Consider the following 15,264-nt stretch of genomic DNA (forward strand, 5'->3'; position numbering starts at 1 on the left):
ATTGACGAATTAGCATTTTTAAGAATAGCTTTTTTGTGTGATGTGTTAATGATTGTTTGCACTGAGTTGAAATTTGTTCAAAATTTTAACAACAATTCTCGTCCTCTACTTGAATTGTTTTACTTCCGTCCAGTGCTGACGCTGCCAGTCAGTAATCTGTAATCTTCACGTATTCGGACGATATGGTGATCGATCGAGCGCACCTTGCATCAAGCGGAAGCTGTACCATTTAGCCATTTTGGCGCTCTCCCGCGATGCAGCATCCAGGCGGTCCTGCCGACAATGGTGAGAGCGGGCGTACGAGCGTTCGGGCCACTGAGTGACCTGTGGCTTGCCCACTTCGGGGCGTCGCTCAAAAACACGACGTACAGCGTGCGGTCAGCTGTGCGTGAGTGCCCTGCAGTGGGGACCGTTTAATTAGGGGTAGATTTTTGGACTGTTTGGAGAAAAAAGTATTCTTAACAGAATTTAAAAAATAATAATTTAAGTTAAAAAAATTTGATAAAATTATGTCGATAAAATATTTGTATTTGATATGGATGATAAACTACTTTCATTTCAATTTCAGCAACATTATTCTATTTAGTGCGTTTTGTCAAAAAACGGGTTTAACTTGTCTATGGTTACACATTGCTTCAAACGATGTCATATGAAACGATGGAGTGGCCCGGTACTCCATTAGATAGCCGCCTAAGTGTCCTACGGTACCAACGTTGTATAAATTATAAGTTAAATAAGTTTTAATAGCTGGCATGACCGATTAGGTCGTTAGAAAATTCACTATTGTGATGCAAAAAGTAAAGAAAAAGAAATAGAAAGAAAGGCAGTTAGGGATGGTTTGTTTGACTTTTAATTAACGATGTTACTGATAAGTGTACTGATAAAATACTAAATAAATAAGAAATTATTAAACTTCTTTTATTATTATGAAATTCTGTAGCAAAAATGCGGCGACTTTGTATACAAGCTATACCAAGTAACCAAGGAAAACTAATGTGTCTAATCTTCGACAAAAAAAATAAATAAAATAAAAAACAGAAAAATTTGCAAATTGTAGACATATTTGGGACCTAAATGTCAACGGTGAACGTTGACTGTCAATTAAAATGTGTCCACACCTTGAAGATTGCACATTTTGGTGACCTGGAAGAGCTGTCAAAAATAAAAAGGCAGTTCACGTTTAGTCATCAACCGTAAAACACGTGCAATTCTGTGCTCTCTATCCTTCGGTTTTCGTGAAAAAGTTAGTGGTTCTATTGAAAATCTTTATTGTTTTCATGACTTTCCCAATTTTGATTTACATTAAAATACTTTTAGTGCTAAACCGAATTTTTAAGTGGTAAACAATTAACCGTTGATAATACTATAAGCACTACTTTTAAATTTCTCGTCTAAAAAAAAGTGAGCGAAATGAACACGGGCTATAATACTTTTCAATCAACAAATCCTTTCGGGCACCCTCCTTTTCGAGGCAGTTTCACTCAAACGGCATCCACTGTACCGGCGGAATCTTCTCCTCAAGCGCTACTGCAGCTACTTCGGCTTCATGCTGTAGCTTCGGCCGTCACTCAGTCAGACGCATGGATAAAAAAAGGCACAGAAGCGAGAAAAAAACACACCATCATCCCCTTTTAATACCCCCCACACACAACCGAGAGTGCATTCCACACCTGCATCCTGCGTGTGTTGCAGGGTGTGCTGAGCGCGATGGAGAAGGGACACCATGTACGTAGCATCGTCGGAGGGGGTGGGCATTACACACACATAGATACAGAAATGGGAAGTAAATGGGGTGCTGGTGCTGCTGCTGCGTTGAGTTCGCTCGGCACGATCGGGAAGAAAGATCTCACAGCCAGACTCGGAGCGCACGAAACGTTGTGTGAGCGCACAAAACCGGGAGACCGGCCGCAAACGGGAGAAAGAGAGCCACACGGCACGGAAAACGGGCACGGCGGGCAGATGATGGGTTGATATTAGTGCCGGGAGGCCGCGCGAAGGGGCAAAGAGCGCAGGTTGACGAGCCGGGGACACGAGAGCAGCAGCAGCAGCAGCAGGGAGTAGGGGCGCCCCGCGGGGCAGCGGTTGGCAGAAGCGGCAGTCGGCACTGTTGATTCTTTTAGCGCGCTACCCTGGCAGTAATCGCACAGTTTTTCCTCGACCGTCCGTGTGTTAATCTCGCGTGTGCGGCCCCCTCCGAGAGCGAATTCTGCTGCTGCTGCTGCTGCTCCACGCTGTCTCTGGCGCTTCGTTTACCCACGGGAAAAACTCGTGCGACGCAAAACAGTGACGCGTGTTTGCATTAAGTGGTTCTTGTTTTTTTTTTTTAGTTAAAAACAAAATTAAATATTTTTGTGTAAAAATAAATGTTTCGTAAAGTTTTGTAATTCGTTCCATCCAACATTCGATCGCTGAAATTTCGTTCCATTGCAATCGCCGATCGACCAGGCGCCGTCCCGAGTGACGAAGCAACAAGGCGCCCTGACACTGTCCAGCGCCGCCACAACTGTGCCGCACACAACCTCCTCTTCCCCCCCCACGAACGGGTTGCCAAAGGAAAAGGGTTTCGGGCAAGGGTTCCCGTGGATCGTGAACGGCATGTCAGTCAGTTGCTCTGCGATCGCGAAACACGCCAAAGCTTTCGCAGTGGTGCTCTGTAGGGGAAAATAAACAACAACAGCAGCCACGTGCTTACGGTGAAGACGTAGCGAACGCAAGTGCACCAATCAATCGACAAAGTGAATATAGGGAAAAAATAGGGAAAATGTTGGAAATTGTGAAGAGAAGCTTTATCTGAAAGTACATCCAAGCTAAACGTTTGAATTGAGTGTTGCTGTGTTTTTTTCCGGTAATTTGTTGCTCCTAGCGAGCGTAAAGTGCGTTCCGAGGAAGTGTCGTTGTGTTTAAAGATTGTACGAAAGTTTGATGCTACGGTGAATCGGTGCTGAAGTGTAAGCAAAAGTGTGTTCTACCAAATTTTTGTCTTTGTACAGTGCAAGCGAGGCGTCAAGAAAAGGGTGCCAAAAAACACTCAAAACCAACAGGTTAGTGGCCAAGCGGGAGAATCCTCTGCATTGGATTTTAAAAATCAAATTAATCCTCCAATAAGGTTAGCCCCATTTTTGTCTGCCCCTTTGCTATGATTTTTTGGTCGAGTTTGCCAATTAGAGTCCAATTGTGTGGCAGCACTGATGAGCAATGCTACTTTTTCGAACAACTTAAGCCATTTAGCGTAGCTAAACAAAATTTTTATTTTTGGTTTTTGCTGGTAAGCTTACATGTGTAGACAAAAAATATGTAAAAAAAAGTAGAACATCGCCCTCGAAGTGAACAAAAAATAACATTCCAATAGGTTCGATTCCATAGCGAATCCAATTGGTCGTTGCGTGTTGACAGCCTGTTTTCGGGTTTTCATGGGCTTATTGGAATGGTTTTTTTAAAAGTTGTTTGATGATTTGGTTATACTTACTTTTTCACTCTATTTGTTGCTCTTTTTCGGAACATGTGTGCGTGTATGTTTGATATCTGTGTCAGTTTAAAGCAATTTACATGTGTTATGGGTTGAGTTGCATTTTTTTTTGTTTGTTTGTTTTGTTTTTTGTTCTCCGCTTCCCTTTACTTACTGCAATTTAGCCCTCAATGACAAAAGGTGGGTGGATGTTGCGAGTGTTATTTGAGCAGAAAACGAACGACCCAGTGCAGAGTGTGTGTGTGGGTATGTGCACGTTTTGTCCACTCACGGTTTGGTTGTGCAGTTTCAGCGGTTTGGTGCTTTTTTTTTGTTGTCTCTCGCATGTATCTTCTCTCCCTCAGCGCACAGGACCTGCAGGTTGGAGTTTTATGCAAACGCGGGAAGAAATTGCCACTCAGCAGCAGCAGCAGCAGCAACAGTCGCGATTGTGTCGTGACATGAACGCATCGCGCTCGACCGCCAACATGCGGTTACATTTGTTTGCCTAAGCGTCGGTTTTACGTTGTTGGTTGTTTTTTTCGGGTTTTTTTTTTTTTTTTTTGAGTTGAGTTGGACATTTTTTGGCAAGTCTGCTTGCCTGCTTTTTGGCTCTTCTTCTTCTCGGCAACAATTGTGACTTGTGTGTGAGCGGTTGTGACGGTTTTTTGTTCTACTCCTTCTCCCTGCGCGCTCTGGTCGTCTGGTGCGCGTCGTCGTCACTTCGGCGTCACCAACCAACGACACCAACGGGTTAGTGTTTCGGGGTGATGGGGAAGTCTTGAAGAATTTTGCGTTTGTTTGCGCTGCCCTGCTGCATTGGCTGGCCCCCGAGTGGCCCCCCTGAACGGAATGGAATTGACACAAAAAAGGATCAGAAAAAAAAACAAACCAAACCAAACCAACAGCAACAAATGCGGTGCTTCTCTACGCGTAACGAACGCGGAACAAGACAAACTATTAACAAGTGTGTGAGCGGCCTAGCAAAGCTAGCCGTCGCACATGTGGTCGCGTAAAGGCAAGCAAGCCCAGGCTTAAGCAAACCGAGCACAAAATTAGAGCTAAGAAACTGGCCTGGAAGGGAAGGTGGGCCCTTAATGCCCTTTTTTTTGTCTTCATCAAACATTTTTGAACGCTATTGTGTTCATCATGAAGCATCTTCCGGCGGTGGAGCAGGAAGTGTGCGATGGCAGCCAGGCAGGCAGGCAGGCATCAGTGCGTTCATTCAACCCAGTCCCAGGCAGTGCGTGTGTGAAGGGTACCTGCTGAAATCATACAAACTAGCGATACTACTGCGAACCGTGCGTAGGACCGTCTAAGGCCCGGAGGGCAACATAATTAGAAACAAATGTGTGGCTGTGCGTGGAACGGAACGGCTACAATTTAAACTTTTTTGGGGTATTTTGGAATCGCTCTCCCCCCCTAGCACCCCCGCAACAATGCGCAACATTGCGTAGGTTATGGGCACGCCACCCCCCCCCCCCCCCCCCCCCCCGGGAGACATCTGGTGACACATTCCAGCAATCGGTCGACCACCATCACCATCACCACCCTGCCCGCTAAGGCTAAGCCGTGGAGCTGTTATTTATAAATATATAAATATGCGAAATCCATTTCCCATGTGTGTGTGTGTGTGTGTGTGTGACAGGATTGGTGGCGTTTTTTTCTCTCTCCTACCCCCCTCTAATGTTGTTTTGGTTGTACCGTTTGCTTGCCTTTTTCTAGGCGTGTTTTTTTTTCTTTTTTGTTTAGTTTCCTTGCATTCTATTCACTTCCACCTTCAAACGTTTGTGCTTTTGTTTTGCATTCCGGCACAAATCTCGTCTCGGCTGCAGTTTTGTGCTCTCGTGCTGCTTCTCTGTGTACTCCTGCAACCGCCGGTGTGTCTGTGTGTGTGTTTTTGCTGGTTCGCGACGAATGCTGCGACGCATTCCAAGGAGAGACAATCGTCAAAACACAATCTGATGCGAGATTTTCAGATACGCGTCTTTCCCATGGACGCTTGGAAGCGTCCGTTTGTGTGTATATGTGTTTTTTTTTCATTTTTGCTGCTCAACATAGGGAAAATGAAAAGAAAAGTGATAGGAAGAGCATGCTAAAATATGAAGAAAAACAAACCCTCCCAAACGCACGTGGCAAGGAATGTAAGCAAAACGGTACCAGATAATTCACTGCACTGCTTTTGGTGCGTTGTGTGTGTGTGTGTGCGGCCGTTGGACAGCCCAGCCAGCGCCTCCCGGAGGCGTGAAATATTACCCTTGCGAGTGGTGTAAAAAAATAATTTATGCTGCATTTGATTTCTAGCACTAAAAATAAACACGCACATAGAGACACTCAGAAAAAAAAACTCCTTTCAAATGCACTAAAAACTACCCCTCGGGGTGGTGTGCAACATAAACGGGGAGATATATGAGAAGATAGATAAGAAGAAGAAGAAGAAAAACGCATCTAAAGCAACGCTGGTGTTTCACACAAAAAATTCAATCCAAACCAAAGTAGCGACCGGTGCCAGCACCAGTGTGACCGAAGTGGCTAAGTGTATCAATAAATTATAATCGCTTAAAAAGCTATCGCTCGCACCAGTATCCACGCCTTTATCTGCTTAGATAAAACAACTTATTTAGCAGCGTAAAACACACACACACCCATACTCCCTCTCCCTCTCCCTCTCATACATTCCATAAAAATACAATATTTTGCTGGGACACGGTCATCGCCAGCGGGTACCGCCGTCTGCCTTTTGCATATCTGCGCATGTAACGAGCGGGGAACGAGCCGTCGGGGACGTCGGTGCGGCAAGGACGGCCGCGGTGTCCCGACAAGCGCTGACCCGATCTTGTCAAAAATGCATTCAGTTTGATTGAAGTTTTTTAATTGAATTGCAAGTTGCAGTTGCAGCTCTCGCCGGGTGCCGCCATCAAACGACGTGGTTCGCTCGCTCGCTCGTCGTCTTTCGTCGCTGCAACTCTCCGCGGTTACACCGCGGTTTGGGTCCGGGTGGATGGGGGTGCGTTGCAGGTGTGCGGTTTTGGCCCTCCACCCAGCGCCAGAACGTGCTTTTCGGGGACTTTGAAACTGTCGCCTTTCGGTCGACAAACTTTGCCTTACTTTGGGGTGGACCTGTTTTTTTTTTTTTTTTTTGATTTTGCATTTTTTAGGGGTTTGGTGCTCCAGAGTTTCAATAAACTTGTGATGTGGTTGGTCGCCCCTTTTTTTTTTGGTCACGACTAGGTTGCTGTATTTGGTTTGTTTTTGTCACTGGAAGACGTTTTGATTTGTTTTGTTTTCTTCCATTAGTAAAAGACCCAATGAATGAACATTAACGACCATTCGGGTTTTTTCTGCAACAAGCCATCCACAACTGCTTACTTGCTTTATTGAATTATTATTGTTACATTTCTTAACTGACCTGTCCAAACCTTCACATTCGTCCAATGTTTATCATACAAAAATAAAATAAAAATGCATTGAAAAAAAAATCAAAACAAAACAAACTTCCTTCGGCATAAAAACCAAACCCATTTCCCACCCCATTGATCAAGCAGGCCAACAAATCTGGTCTTCCATGGTGTGCAGTACAGCGCTCGGTTTAGAATGAGGCAAGAACAAAAATGCCAGAAATGGATGGTGGTAGCCAGTACAGCAGTACACGGCAACAGCAAAACATACACGGCAACAAAAATGTAGGTTTCTGGATTACCAGACCGTTCCGCGCTGGTTTGTTTTTGTCCCCATTCTGCGGCGTTCGCTTCCATTCTGGCAGCATGCCGTTTGCTTTACACACCACGAGTGCATGTACGCACACGTAACGTTCCACCACCGAAACATAGGGCCTTCCCCGCCCCCCTCCCAGCGCACTGCACATTCCGCGGGACGCCGAAGGCTCGTCAAGAACGGATTTACAGCCGGTCCCGCTTTGCCTCGCACTGCAATTGCAACGACGCTGCTGCGAATGGTATTCACAAATTCGGGAGCGGCCAGAGGGGGGTATCTAGGGGAGCTAAGGGTCGTATTTTGTTGCATACCGCTAACGCTCCTCATCGTCACCGAACACATGGCATCATGCGTATTAGATTACAACGCTAAGCCGAAAGCCGGGTTTTGTGGGGTTGTAAGCAAGCGATCGTAGCTTGAGGCGGCTCACGCGCGGTTGCCTCTTCGACGGCCGGAAGCTTACGATGAATGGGCGATGATCGTACGGTGAGCAAGGCAGTAGTATTCCTAAACTAATCGCCTAACGAAGAGAGCTGGGATGCAAAATATATATTAATAAAAAATCGATCAAAATTGGTATTGAGGGCTTTGCAGTAACCACAGGGATCCATTCCATTGCAGTGGGATGGAGGAGTATCGGATTACATCAATTGAGTGATGTGGTAGAATGGTGGGCCATGGTATGGTTCAACATTCTTTCCATTCTTTTATGACCTTTATGATGCCTACATTCTCTATCGAAATAGCAATATTAAGGCTGGGTTTAATATACATTACCGCGCTAAGAAGGTTGTATAATTCAATCGACTCTACTGCCTTTCCATTGTAGCAATTTACAGACCTTACAATGTCAGTTTTTATTACCATCACAAATCATTCGCATTGCTTGCTTCATCGCTTTTCGGTTCCATCTGTTCTTGTTTTATTGTTAATTTGCATTTTATAGCTACCTCTCCTTGAAAAGGAATGTTGTTAAATTAAATGTGTATGATGGAGAATGTTCTTATAGTCGGTTAAGTTCATTGTACTCTTGCAAAAACTGTGTTTTGCTTTTAAAATGTACTACTTCAAAACAATTTAACCAAAAACAAAAAACAAACAAACAAAAACCAAACAGTCACACAAGGAAGCAATAATACATTTCTACAAACGATTGCTGGTGCTGTACCACCGTTTGCTTACCCGGGCTCACTGCAATAGTAAGTCACCGCTGTTCGGGTACTGTTCGCCCAGCGTAACAGCGGGGTTCAACGGCTACATGCACGGCGGGAATGTAACACGTTGCAAATATTCACACCCGTGATCGTAAAACTGCACTTAAGATGCACTAAAGAACGGGCTGCGATCCGTTACAAACCTACGCACTCCGTATCCCCGCGTGTTCGATGAGCACGCGAACGGTGTTTTGCGCTACACGCTCTCGAGCCTGGTGTCACACAATTCTCACGCGCCCAGAGGACTCACTTTGGGAACGCAACCTGTTGTGGCTGTTGTGCGCGGCAGTTGCGATGATTTATCGTAGCGCTGAAACGTCCGCACGCGGGGGGGGCGGCTGTATTGTCGCTTATTAACACACTTGTCAACCGCTAGTTGCGCTAGGGATTGTTTCGGGCATTCCGGGGGACTTTTATTTTTAGCCGAGCGCAGTGAACAGCGCAGAAAGAGCACGTTCAATAATTCTGCACGCACGGCGGGGTGGACAAAATATGACACCCGTGCAGGAATTGCTCCACCCGCCAACGAAGACCGAAACCGATCGGATCTGAAGCATGCACAAAAGGGAGGACGGAATTAAAGATGAATAATACATGCCACAGCAATGCTAGCGGCGAGCGGCGAGGGTGTTTATATGCGGGTGGAGCTGACAGTGTGGTAGCATAATAGGAGTGCGCAAAAATAGCGCAAAACGTTTGACCCAGTTGGAAAAGACGTAAGAGATCTTGCGAAAGAGCGAGAGAGAAAAGAGGGAAAAACCAGCTACGTTCACTAAAGGAGTAAAAAATCAAATGGGATTGTATTCCCATACAATTGAGGTATGATCGAGGTTGATATATCATTTGAAGATCTTTTTGTTTTTTTTTATGAAAAAAAACGGAACAATAGCAATTATGTTTTTGATTGTCTAAAAACAACTAAAAAAGTAAATAAAAACGTCAAACGAAAGTGAAAACGATGCCATTCTTCAGTAGAACAATACACAACAGCACATGAAATTCCTTGATACACTGTAAAAAAGCAGTAAAGTCTCCCACATCAACAGCTTCCAGTATGCATTCAGTTTCAGTATCAGCTATTTTGCGAAACACATCCTCTACTTTAAAAAGAAAAGTGCTACAACATTAGCATAACCATGTTTTTAGTTGACTACTGGCTGTGATTGTTTTGCAAAAATGTATCCCATTCAAACCAAGCTGTTGTGATGGTCGATTGTTTTGCTTCTTTATCCTGAAGTCGCTAGTGGAAGTTCGATTGCATGGCCACTATTTATGCTTGCAGCTTTGTTTACAAACGAACCACATCTTGACCTTAATGAGCGAATGCTTGTTACCACCACACCTACTAGGTCACCTCCCGAATGCTTAGCCGCTCCTAAAAAACGACCGAAGCGAAACGCTAAACGGACTGATGAATCTGCTGACGCTGGCCCGTCGGATGAATAGCAATCTTGCACCGCATCCGGCGATGCACCTCGTTCAGCTCATCCCAGTCTCTCTATCTACTACCAAAATGTACGTGGTCTACGAACGAAAACTACAAATCTTCGCCTGGCGCTATCAGAATCAGAATATGATTTTATCATTCTTACCGAGACTTGGCTTACTCAGTCCATACCTTCTTCGCTCCTCACTGACGATCATTATCATATCTACAGGTGCGATAGGAATCTTTCCAACAGTGCCCTCTCACGCGGTGGGGGTGTTTTAATTGCAAGTTCCTCTTCAATACCGACATGTGAAATCGCATCGCCTAATACCATACTGGAACAACTTTGGATCAAAACATTGCTGCCAGGTGTCTCTGTTTACATCGGCGTTGTTTACATTCCGCCTAGTCATGCGAATGACCCCGCAGTGATGAACGCTTTACATGATAGTGTACGTGAAATTTCAAGCCGCATTAAAGAGAGCGATTTATTATACGTCTTCGGAGATTTCAATAAACCTGATATCAGATGGGAGCTGACTAATACATCAGAAGCCACCGATTGCTCTCCATGTTATTCTGTCATGCATTATGCACCTTTATGCAATTCCGTGGCTAATACCGATTTCGTTGATGGGTTGCATAGTACCGGATTATTTCAGTTGAGTGGTATTGCAAATCAATCTGGGCGTCAATTGGATCTGGTCTTCGCAAACCTTGCCGCAACCAATATTTTGTGCGACTCAATCACACCTCTGCACTCTGTGAATGGTACTTCGGCTCTAGAGAACTTCCTCCCATACGTAACACACTGTAGTATTCCACTTCTCAGTGAGGACTTTCATCATCCTTCATTGGATATGATGATTTATTATCCCGTACAACTATCCCACACCACCAACAGTCACACTCGCAGTATAGTCAATAGAAATTTCTTCAAAACGAATGTGGAACGTATGAATGCCCTTATTGTGTCGTTTGACCGTAATTTTGACTGCTCCAACTTTTCCACTATCGACGAAGCCACCGATTGCTTTAGCGTTTTTATGCGCTCAGCGATTAATTCCTGCGTTCCTGTTGCTCAACGAAAGCCTGGCCCCGATTGGTCTAATGCATCTTTAAGACGGTTGAAAAAAATAAAATCAAAAGCCTACGCGGATTACAGTAGAACGAGATCATCGCTGCATAGGAGAATTTTTTTCGATGCACTGAACAATTATCGTCGACATAATCGTGTGCTCTACCGCTCCTTCATTCGCCGTACTGAAAGGCAGCTATTTTCTAAGCCGACACGGTTCTGGAGCTTCTGGAACAAACGGCGCAATATAAGAAGTATCCCTCCGTCAATGAGCTACAATGGCCAAACTAGTATCGATACATCCGATATTTGCAACACTCTCGCCAATCGTTTCGCTGATGCATTCACCCTTCCTGTTCACAATCCTAACACACTAGCAGAGGCCACCCGCAATACTCCATCGGATGCTATCGATTTTATTATACCCACAATTGACGAAGCATTAATTGCGCGCACACTCAACGATATAAAACCATCTACATCATCTGGACCTGACAATATTCCCGCATACATATTGAAGCACTGCCGTCAATCACTCGCACCCATTCTTGCCAAAATATTTAATGATTCCCTTATGCGTGGCACGTATCCTGAGTCCTGGAAACACGCGCGAATGATTCCTATCCATAAAAAAGGCAGTCGACTTCATGCTAGTAATTATCGTGGCATTGTATCCCTATGCGCTTGTGCAAAGGTGTTTGAGCTCATTCTATACAATCCGCTACTCACAGCAGTTCAAAACTATATGAGCCCTAGTCAGCATGGATTTCTCCCAAGGAGATCTTCCACCACAAATCTTGCTGAATTTGTTGGCTACTGCTTCGACAACATGGATCGTGGTACTCAAGTTGATGCAGTATATATCGACTTCAGGGCTGCGTTCGATAGTATTTCTCATGATATTCTACTTTCGAAGCTAAAAAAACTCGGTTTCCTCGACTGGCACATCACCTGGCTGCGTTCATATTTAACTGGTCGTTCGTACTACATAAGTATAGGATCTCATCGTTCTCACTCTTTCACCAGCTCCTCCGGTGTGCCTCAAGGGAGTAATTTGGGACCGCTACTCTTCCTCATCTATATAAATGATCTATCTTTCGTTTTACCGCCAGGCCAACACCTAATGTACGCCGACGATGTAAAAATATTCGCTCCAGTTAGAAACGACAGTGACTGTGTACGCCTTCAAACGATCCTTGAGAATCTGGATAGCTGGTGCAGCAGAAACGCTCTCCAAGTGTGTGCTGATAAATGCCAGTGTATATCATTCAGCAGAGCCCGTCACCCCATCACGTTTACATACACTATGCTCAACACGGCTTTGGCTCGCACGACATGTATCCGTGATCTGGGGGTGCTACTCGATCAGAAGATGTCATTTCGCCCTCACATTGATAGCGTTGTTGCGAAGGGAAATCAGCTACTTGGTTTAATTACGCGGACCTGTAGCGAGTTTACCGATCCCATGTGCGTCAAGTCGATCTTCTGTGCCATCGTAAGGTCGTGCCTGGAGTACTGCTGTCCGATCTGGTGCCCGCTTGGCGTTGGTGACATCAATCGCCTCGAAGCCATTCAACGGAGACTCACCAGGTACGCGGTTCGACTCCTTCCATGGCAATCCCACCACGCTCGGCCCACCTACCATCAGCGGTGTCTGCTTCTCGGACTTGAACCACTCTGCTCTCGACGTAAAAACGCCCAATGCCTTTTCATATTTCGGCTCCTTAACGGAGAGATCGATTCCCCGGCATTACTAGCCAGCATCAATTTGTTCGCTCCCTGTCGGATTCTTAGATCCAATTTCCATCTCCGTGTACCGCGTACCCGCAACAACCATAGCCAGGGACACCCTATTATACGTATGTCCCTCGAGTTCAATGAAGTGTTAGATTTGTTCGATTTTAGTATGTCTACTTCCACGTTCAAGGAGAAATTGCGTCTACGTCACATGTAATGTTTGCTTATAACTAGATGTTTATTTATATGCTCCTTAATTTAATTATAAGGTTGCCGATTAGACACGATGGTCCGTCGGTTTATATATGAAATAAATAAATAAATAAATAAAAATTTGCAAATGCTATAAAAAATGAATCGCCGCTTGATTGTTCTTGAGGTTTAAGCTTTTTTTTACAGTAAACTGGACCACACAGACCTCCCTTTTTAGTGAACTATTGGCTAAACGTTTCAACAGCTCATAAAACGTAGTTGATGCAACTCGTAATGGCACTTTTAGCTTAAATAAAATGCTTAGATTTTAAATGTTTTAAATGTTTTGTATGCTTCAAATTGCCTCTCGCGATCGTCCATAATCTCATTTAAATTTTTACTTTTTAATATTTTATTCTTTTATTTCTGAGCTCTTCTAACTATCATAGATATTACGCCATTCCAGTGACGGTGATTAAGCCTGCGTGAGTGTTGGAAAGCTAGTTAGAATATTTTCAACTATTGGATTCCGACTGTCACTCATCGAGTTGGCAGTTTAGCACATGTTTTGGCAGTGTTATTCGCACACACAAAGATAAAAAGCTTGGCTTCATTGGCTCGCTAATTTGCCAAATATGACAGGATTGTCAACAGCCTGTCGTTGTCGTCGCTGAGTCAACTCAACTTGATTCTGAGTGTTGCACTATTTACTCTAATTTTATCTCACGATCCTACTAACAACCGTTTAATGTTTCTTCCATTTCCAGACAACGACAGTGCGTGGTACTATTCATCTGCAAGCAGCTCATGGCAGTGTTGTGAACCGCAATAGAAAAGCAACGTGTTACCGCCGCGCCCACCAAAGCACCCACCGCCAATGCTGCTGCTGCAGTGTTCGTTGCGCGGCCGGCAGTGACTCGCGACGAAAGATGCGCTTCCCTCGCTTCGAACCAACCGAAAATGAGCATCCAATCGGCCGAAGTGCATCGACCATCCGGCAGCGGTTCCGGCAGCGACCATGCACCGATCTGCGCGCTCGCACTAGCGCCCCGTACCGCCCAGCCGCCCCGGCGCAGTGACCGGCCGGCGGGTCGTGGCGTGGCAGCGGCCAGCGGCAAAATGGTTCCGACCAGCGACGTGCCGGCGAAGCTGACGCTGCTGCTTATGCTGCTAATTGCCGTTATTGACCACGGTGAAGGTAATTTATCTGCGCGCGAAAGTATTTTCCCACCCCATAATAAAACGGGTTCATCATGGGGTTTTGTTTTTTTCGTCTGGATGAAGGAACCTTTCCTATTCTTCAACTTGATCATTCTTTGCTGCTGCCGCAGTGAAGAATTGCACCGGTACATCCACCCTGCAGGAGGGAAAGGCGAGCCCAACGGAGCCGCGTGACCCCTAATGGTGGTGGTGCAGCATTGATTTATGGGTTTCGACGGCGTTGGCGATTTGGGCGACGGGTGCGACGGGTTTTGCACTTTGCCCGAAACGGCAACTGCACGTTGCAGTTGCATTCCAAGCCAGCCAGCCGCGCTACGGGTCCAGGGGCGTGAAGTGAGCACGATTCCACCTGGGTGCAAAGTATCAAACACAGTGGTGTGGAGCTGTTAGTCTCCGTTGTTGCTAGTATTCAGTATGTGCATTTTTTACTGCTGCTGCTAGGCTCTTGGCGCTGCTGATCGAAGATTAATTAATTTTTGCCGCAATCGTCATACGATCGAACGGAGAATGCAAAATTCGATTCGATTGAGGAGAGCTTCGATCACGCGTACGTGTGTGGGGACCATGGCTTAGCCGTTCATCATTTTGTGTCATGTTTGTTTTTTTTTTGCACACGACACAATGGCGCCGGCAAAAGCGTTCAAACGCGTCCACAGTTACATCGGAAAAGAACGTGGTAACAAGCAGTTGCAAACGTAGTGTTGCTACACAACTCCTTCTATTCGATTTGATTTCAAGACGCAGAATGTGTTTGTTTTGCTGATTTACATATTCTGAATTCAATCGCTTTTAATTCTAAACGCTGATTCTCTATTGATGTAGATGGAAAAAAACGAAAAAAAGACTCCAAAGTTAGCGTTAAACACTAAAAGCCATTAAAATGTCTCGTTTTTGCCCGTTGCTATTAGAATAACGATACTATTCATATTTGTTGCTATTTATTGTGACAAACACATAAAACTTGACATTTCTAGCTGTATTCTATGTGGTGTAGCACAATTTTATTATCCTTTGGTGTATGACTTATTTCTGAAAATATTTTGAAAGTATCCATTTTTTAGGATTTTTTTTCTATGTTTTGAAATAGTTTTTAAAAATAATTTTCAGTATTTTTTCCATGTATCCTTCGGAACATGTGCTAGTTTTAGAATTTAGAACTTATAATTTTACTTGCTAGTTACTTCTAGTTAGTTCTAGGCTTTAAAAGTTTTAGCTTTAAATCCCTAGTACTGCA

The 15,264-nt window shown here is 44.7% G+C and overlaps 1 protein-coding gene across 3 annotated transcripts in view; it reads left to right on the forward strand.

Moving 5' to 3' along the window:
- The first annotated feature begins 2,128 nt into the window (after window positions 1–2,128).
- Window positions 2,129–15,264, forward strand: part of LOC1276936 (uncharacterized) — a 72,088-nt gene continuing 58,952 nt past the window's right edge. Inside the window, exons 1-2 of one of the 3 annotated variants that reach the window (XM_061643556.1) lie at window positions 2,129–3,041; window positions 13,577–14,007. In XM_061643556.1, coding sequence (XP_061499540.1) covers window positions 13,770–14,007 — 238 coding nt within the window. In that variant the 5' untranslated portion in view covers window positions 2,129–3,041; window positions 13,577–13,769. Of the gene's footprint in view, window positions 3,107–13,576; window positions 14,008–15,264 lie in introns of all 3 variants that reach the window. The other 2 variants (XM_061643557.1, XM_061643555.1) reach the window with 2 other exon arrangements.

Source organism: Anopheles gambiae, chromosome 2 (assembly GCF_943734735.2).
Source record: "Anopheles gambiae chromosome 2, idAnoGambNW_F1_1, whole genome shotgun sequence".
In the NCBI taxonomy this organism is placed as follows: Eukaryota; Metazoa; Arthropoda; class Insecta; order Diptera; family Culicidae; genus Anopheles; species Anopheles gambiae.